The sequence below is a fragment of the Aotus nancymaae genome, unplaced genomic scaffold (genome assembly GCF_030222135.1).
Source record: "Aotus nancymaae isolate 86718 unplaced genomic scaffold, 86718_ANA_hifiasm-v0.15.2.pri h1tg000138l, whole genome shotgun sequence".
Classification (NCBI taxonomy): domain Eukaryota; kingdom Metazoa; phylum Chordata; class Mammalia; order Primates; family Aotidae; genus Aotus; species Aotus nancymaae.
The window spans coordinates 1,979,333-1,986,393 of NW_026988553.1; the positions used below are offsets into that span (position 1 = coordinate 1,979,333).

The window sequence follows — 7,061 nt, forward strand, 5'->3', positions numbered from 1 at the left end:
GCCCAGCACTGGCTCCGAGGCTGCTTCGGGGGATCCTGGCTGTCATCTGAGCCTTGGGGATGGTGCGAGACTCTGTGCTCCAGAACAGCCGGAGGAAGCGTGTGGGCGCAGACTGAGCGATTCCCGGGAGACCCTCGCCACCTTCGAGTCCATGATCCTGTCCCCTCTTCGCACATGTGCCGGGAGGGGCCTATCACTTGTTCCAGTCCCTTCCCCCACAGACTCTGGGTTAGTTAAATGGCTGATCCAGGACTGCCCTCAATTTGTGGTGATCTCACTGGCCCATTGGGGGAGACAGCCAGTCCCAGGAGGGCTCAGGAGAGCAGGTTCCAGGATCTTCAGGCCCCCACCAAGAATTGCCCCTCTGGCCACAGTGCTGAGGGAGGATTGCTGCCCTGGGGACTCACCCAGTCACTGTTCATGGCCACCAGCATCCTGTCACTAGGCTCCATGCAGCCCAAGGAACCCCACTGGTCCTCAGGGACCCTGCCCTTCACACACCCCAGTGTCAGCCTGGCCAATGTGGCCCTCACTCCACCCCAACCCCATCCCCAACCAACCTCACCCCCAGTTTCCGACAGAAGAGGCGAGGTGAGCTGGAACACGGAATGAAATTTATTAAAGAGAAACACATACTGAAACCGTTGAAGAGAAGGGATCCACAGCACAGAGAGAAACTGCAAACAGCCACCGCAGGTCACAGGTCCCGGGCCCCTCCTCCTGGGGTTCCTGGCAAGTCGCCTCCTCTGCCTCCCCTCCCGCTGCGGCTCCCGTGGCCACCTCCCTTCTTCCCGAGGGCCCCAGGGTCCGCCTCTTGCCAGGACGGTGGACTCTGGCAGTGTCCACTGGCTTCAGGGAGCCCCCTCCCGAGCCCATCCGCTGGGGTGGGGCCTGCCTTATGGCTTTCACAGGACCATCACAGGACACTGGAAAACACAGCAGAGAACACACCACCAGATCGAGGAAACTGAGTCACAATTAACAACAGGGGTGGAACACCAAAGCACAAAGCTCCCCGGGGAGCCTCAGGCAGGTCAGCCCCGCTCCGTCCTGGGTCCGGTTCTTCCCACAGTCACTGTCACCATCACGGTCACTAGGTAAGCATCCACCATGTCCTGGTTCCTCTTTTCTGCCATCTCTTGGGACTGCACTGGGGGCCTCCGGGGAGAAGCTGCTCAGAGGAGAACACACACAGCTCCACCAGAACAAGCAGCCCCTGGCCTAGATCTACACCGGAAAAGCAGAGGTGGTGCTCACAACTCGGGACAGACAGCAGGGAGCAGAGCGTGGGCTCGAAGGAAGCTCACAGCACGTGTCCCGGGCCCATAGGCAGCCGCCCGGGTGAACTCACAGCACACAACTTGGTGCAGGAACGACGGCTAGCAGTGGGTGGGTGTCTGTTGGGTGCGTGGGTCACTACAGGGCCTACACAGGTGAGGGTGGGATTCCCAGAACAGGGGCAGACTGCCCTGGGGATGGTGAGTGGGGGGACCCCTCTTTGGAGACCCAGGCAGCTGGCACCCTTGAGAGGGCCTCTTTCCTGCATCTCTCCCAACCCAGGACAAGGGGTGGAGGCAGACATCTTCAGGTGCCCCCACCCAGGCCACAGCTGGCCACTCAGGGATCCCTCCAGGCCAGCCCCCCATTTGGAATCAAACGTGGTCATCTGGGTCATGGGGAAGGGCTGGGGGTGGTGACCAGGGCCCCTTGGGGGAGATGGGAGGCACTGCTTCTGATGTGGGGTGAGGGACTGGCCCTGGCCTGGCCTCCGTCTGCCTCCAGGGTGCTGCTGCCTGAGAGGTGAGGAGCCCTTGGGCCCTCCGAGCCTATTTGCCTGGGGAGGATTTGGGCTGGCCTGCCTCCCCAGCCCCATCCTCATCCTCGTTTTCAGACTCCTCCAAGATGGGCTTGAGCCCCTCCTGGGGAGGTTCCTCAGCCTCCTGTCCTCCCACCTGGACTAGGCCCTCTGGCTTCCAGCTGGGACCTCCTGTGGCCATGTGGACTGCACTGCCCATCTGGGCTGGGAAGCCCCCAGGGACGTCGATGGGCCCTGCCCGACCTAGGACTTTGAGGCCGGCAGGGACGTTTTCATCTTCCCCAGTGGCAGGGGTGCCCCTGGAGGCCTCTTTGGTGGCAGAAGCGGCCTTGGCAGCATCTTCCCTGCTGGGATCAGTGTTGCTAGTATCCCCTTGGGCTGGGGAGGCCTGAGCAACATCTCCTCGGGCAGGGGCCATCTGGGCGGCAGCTGGGTCTTCCCTCTCCACTGGGGTCTCTGGCCAGGCTGCACCCTGCTGGCTCCTCCCTGGGAAGGCCGCCCACACCTCCATCTCCCGGATGAGCCGAAGCAGCCGTAGGAAGCCAGGCGGCTTCCTATCCAGCTGCATCCGCTTCAGGGTATCCTGGAGAGCCTCGCTGGGGCGGGCCCGAGACAGCACCTGGCGCAGTCGAAAGTGGTTGGCCATGGCTGGGTGGAAGGCCCCCTTCTCCATGGCCTTCTGCAGCAGGCCTTCCAGGCGCACCACGAAGGCAAACAGCTCCTCCTGGGGCCCCTGCGTGCAGGTCAGGAACTTCAGCCGTGTAGTCGACCATGTGTCCCGATTCCTAAATGCGTGCCCCAGCGCCGCCAGGCAGTCCAGCGTGGAGAAGCTGGGCTCTTCCTCCAGGAGGCCGTTCACGATCTCCAGGGCTGCGCCGCGCAAGCTGCTCAGCACCCGCCTCCTCCTCTCGCTTTCCGATGCATCGCACCACAGCTGCAGCATGTCATTGACATGCTCCAGCCAGCTCTCAAAGGACTCTTCCATGCAGTCTGGCTGCACCATCCCAGAAAAGCGTCTCAGTTCCTGGTGGCCCACAGTTTTCATCAGAGGCCACAGGGCCCTGTTCCATGACTGGGTCCAGGTCTCTACCTCACCTGCGCCTCCTGCCTCACCTGCGCCTCCTGCCTCACCCACAGCTCCTGCCTCACCTGCGTCTCCTGCCTCATCTTCACTTCCTGCCTCATCTTCACTTCCTGCCTCATCTTCGCTTCCTGCCTCATCTTCGCTTCCTGCCTCATCTTCGCTTCCTGCCTCACCTTCGCCTCCTGCCTCACCTTCGCCTCCTGCCTCACCTGCGCCTCCTGCCTCACCTGCGCCTCCTGCCTCACCTGCGCCTCCTGCCTCACCTGCGTCTCCTCCCTCACCTGCGTCTCCTCCCTCACCTGCGTCTCCTCCCTCACCTGCGTCTCCTCCCTCACCTGCGCCTCCTGCCTCACCTGCACCTCTGGCCAGTGCTTGCCCCCGCGGCCGTGCAGGGAAACTGGCCATATCCTGAAACTCAGCATCAGGAGCCTGGGACAGGGAGATCACGTTCCAGGGTCCCCCTTTGCCTGGTATTTGGCGTGGAATCAAACTTCGGTTTAAACCCTCAGCGAACTCCACCAAGGCTGCCCTGGCCCCGAGCCCCCTTCTGAAGACCTTGGTGAGCACTCGGTACCTGCCCAGGGGTGACAGGGCAGCCCGCACGGCCTCCTGGAACTCATGTTCCTCGCAGTCATCAGGGATACCCAGGATGAGCAGGGAGCGCTCTGCGTTCACACCCATCCACCTGCACCAGTCCTGAATCATTGCCCGAGCCATCGCAGAGGACTTGAGGGAGGGAGCTTGATCAGACAGGAATGTGTGATGACTGCTGCAGTCTCTGACGCAGCCTGTGCATGCAAAGGGGAGAGAGGGATGTTGCTGCCAGTCAGCCCACCCCCACTACAGGCCTTCACCCTCCCCTCCGACGCACTGCAGCACCCAGGGATCCACTCCCTCCCACTGCTACAGCCCAGGCGCCCCCCACGCCCTCCCCCAGTTGGTGACAATCCGCTGCCTCTATTGGGAGACCCCCTGTTGCCTGAGCTGAAGCCCCTATCACATCATGAGTGCACTTCCACCTCTCACCATCATCTGTAACACTGCAGCCAGAAGTCTTCCTCTATCCAAGCCCTTGCAACAGGTAGCTTCCCCCCCACCCCACCCCGCGGAGTCCCTGCAGCCAGGAGTCATCCCCTACACAGATCCTGGCAGCCTGGAGTCCTTCCTTACCCAAACCGCGGAAGGGAAGCAGAGAGACCTCCCCTCTTCTCTTTCCCAGCGCCAAACCAGGAGCCCCCTCCCTCTTTCGATCCTCCGTGTAACCCGGCAACCCCCCCGCGCCCCCCACACGTGTAACCAGAAGTCCCCTTCCTCCCCCCACAGCCAGAGGCCCCCTCTCTCCCACCGCCCCCTGCACCTCTGCAGCGGGAGCCCTCCCCCCACAGACTCCTGCAGCCTGGAGCCCCCTCCTCCCCTCTCCGCGGGCGCTGGGCCTGACCGGGACCCCCTCTCGCGCCCACTGCCTAGGGAGGCAGCGATCTGGCCCCTGCCCACTGCGCCCGCTGTCACTCTGGGGTCCCGCTGGCGCCTGCTCACTTTCTCCGACTCTGCGGACGCTGCGACCACCCGCGGAAAAATGCCGCCTTCGGGCTGCAGAGCTCACTCTGGAGGCTGCCTAGAGGCTCTGGAGCAGGAGAGTGGAAGATCGTGCCTCAGTCACGCGGCTGCGCTGCGCAACGCCGGGGGTCTCCCAAGCCAGCTGTGCTAAGGCCCCATGGGATTTCCGCTTTTCCCAGAAGTCCCAGGTAGATGAGGAAGAAAAATTTCGGAGTCTCTGTGGAAGACAAGTGGCTAGACAGGAGGAGACTTCTGTGTTGCCCTGGCAACAGGACCTGCATGGTAAGGGCTTAATGTTCCAAGGCTTGGAGCCTCTGGGAGCAACAGGCCCACCGATTGGTCCTCCACCATCAAAATGACCTCCATCAGTAATTGTGGCAAATTGCTGGGGTGGGTGGACTAGAAATCACGAGCAGGAGAACCTAAGACCAGGTCCCCAGGGTATTCACAGCCTGCCCTGATCATGCCTGGAATCCCTACAACGCAGATTGATTGCTGGCTGTGTTCCTCATCACAGCTCTTTACCGGCCAGCCTTCAACCACCTGGGCAGCCATTGCATAGGAAAGCTGGGTGGCCTATATGTGTCACTGAACATGTATGCCCCTCATCTGTAAATGGGCAATAAAACACTTCCCTTTTTATATATTGCTGGATATGAATTTCTAATAAATAGTTTTGCTACACTGTTCACAACATATTTTTCTGTAATTTTCTGGTTTTATGTCATCTTTTTTGATCAGTATTTAGGTTTGTACTGACCCCATAAACTGAGGTTTTTGGTTTTTTTGTTTGTTTGTTTTAGCTTTAGAAATGTTTTTGATAATAAATACGTTTATGAACTATAGGGCTATTTGTTTTTTCTATTCAATCCATTGGAAGTTTTGATAAATTGCTTTGTTTCCAATGGATTTGTCAATTTTATCTAAGTTGTCAAAATTATTGTCATAAAGCTAATATTCCTCCACTATTCTTTTCATCTGCATGATCTCTAATGATATCCTCTTTCATGGTTGATATTAATGATTATTTTCTTTTTTCTTGATTAGTCTTCCTAAGGGCTACACATTTTGTTGCTCTTTTAAAATATGTATGATTTATTGATTTCTGCTCTTCTATCTCTGTTATCTCCTTCCTTCTACTTCTTCAACATTTACTTTTCTATTCCTTTTCTAGCTTTTCAGGTCGAATGTTTTCTGTATTTACTGATTTATATTAAATATTAAATATGTTGTAGATATTTACTTACTTCTTGTCTAGTGGTTATCTCAATTGCTGAGGCAGGGATGTTGAATGCAAACATATGTATGAGTTCTATGTGCTTCTGATTAATTAAACCTTGTATAATTATTGCCTTTACCTCAGGTGATCCTCCGCTTTGTCTGCCATCACAGCCATCCCCACTGTTATGCTTGCCCCTTGCACGGTATAAAATTTTACAACCTCTTACTATCAACCCATCTGAGTCTCTGTATTAATTGCATCTCTTGGAGACAGTAAAAGTCTTGTTCTTTTATTCTTCTGACAATCTCTGCCTTTTGATTGGAGTGTTTAGCCCATTTACATTGAATGTGATGTTTGATATGTCTGGATTTAGGTCTATACTTTTACTATTTGCCCCATCTGATTTTGTTCCCATGTTTCCCATTTTCTGCCTGGATTAATCAAATATTTTTCACTTTTAATGTGTCTGTTATCTATACCCTTTGCATTTTTGTAGTGCTCACTCTAGAGATTACAATATCTTTAACTTTTCACTGTCTACTTAAAGTTAAAATTGTACATAAATATAATAAACTCTCCATCATATAGATTCATTTCCATTCCATATCATCCTTTATGCTATAGTTGCCAAACCCTAGTATATACTATTAAACTTTTTCCTTTAAAGTCATATTATTATAAAGAAATTAATAGCAAATAACTATTCATTAATATTTACCCCCACATTTACTATTTCCAGTGTTCTTCACTTCTACCCAAAGATCAAAGATTTCCTCTAGTTTCATTTTTCTTCTGTTTGAAAGACTTTCTTTAGCATTTCTTTTAGTGCAGTTCCGTTGATGAATTCTCTTAGCTTTCATGTATCTCAAAAGATACTTATTTCACCCTCATTCTTAAATTTGTTCTATTTCCCTAGATACAAAGTTCTGGATTGGAAGGTTTTATTTTCTTTCAGCGTTTTAGAGGTATTGCTCCACTGTCTCATGGCTTCCATTGTTTCTGATGAGAATTAAGTGGAAATTCTTAGTATGCTCCCATACGTAGTGTTTCATTTTACTCTGACGACTTTCAAGATTTTTCTTATGCTTCTTTGTTTTCAGTAGCTTGACTACAATGTGCCTAGATGTTTCCTTTGTATTTATCCTCTTTGTGGTTCACCAAGTTTCATTAAATTTGTAAATAGTGGATTTCCCAAGAAAAAATGATACTAGAATAATTTTTCAGTCATTATTTCTTGAGATAGCTTTCCTTCCCCATTTTCTCTATCCCATCCTGGCATTCAAAATACACAGGTGACCTCTATATGTTGTCCAACACACCACTGAGATTCCATTCTTTTTTGTCGTTGTTCCTCTTGGTTTATCCAAATAGATCACTTCTAT

General features: G+C 53.6%; 1 protein-coding gene across 3 annotated transcripts; it reads right to left on the reverse strand.

Moving 5' to 3' along the window:
- Nucleotides 1-592: 592 nt before the first annotated feature.
- Nucleotides 593-4,724, reverse strand: PNMA6F (PNMA family member 6F). Of its 3 annotated transcripts, none has more exons than XM_064371481.1 (2): nt 4,437-4,724; nt 593-3,688 (listed from the first exon to the last, which is right to left on the reverse strand). In XM_064371481.1, the coding sequence occupies exon 2, from the start codon at nt 3,615-3,617 to the stop codon at nt 1,827-1,829; it is 1,791 nt and encodes a 596-aa protein (XP_064227551.1). In that variant the 5' UTR covers nt 3,618-3,688; nt 4,437-4,724; the 3' UTR covers nt 593-1,826. The 3 variants fall into 3 exon arrangements, with proteins under 3 accessions (XP_064227551.1, XP_064227553.1, XP_064227552.1); XM_064371483.1 differs by lacking the exon at nt 4,437-4,724 and adding an exon at nt 4,071-4,087; XM_064371482.1 differs by lacking the exon at nt 4,437-4,724 and adding an exon at nt 3,927-3,944.
- Between the last annotated feature and the right edge of the window lie 2,337 nt (nt 4,725-7,061).

What these genes read in the sequence shown, in the direction of transcription:
- PNMA6F (XM_064371481.1), bottom strand. Translation starts at nt 3,617, where the DNA reads ATGGCTCGGGCAATGATTCAGGACTGGTGCAGGTGGATGGGTGTGAAC.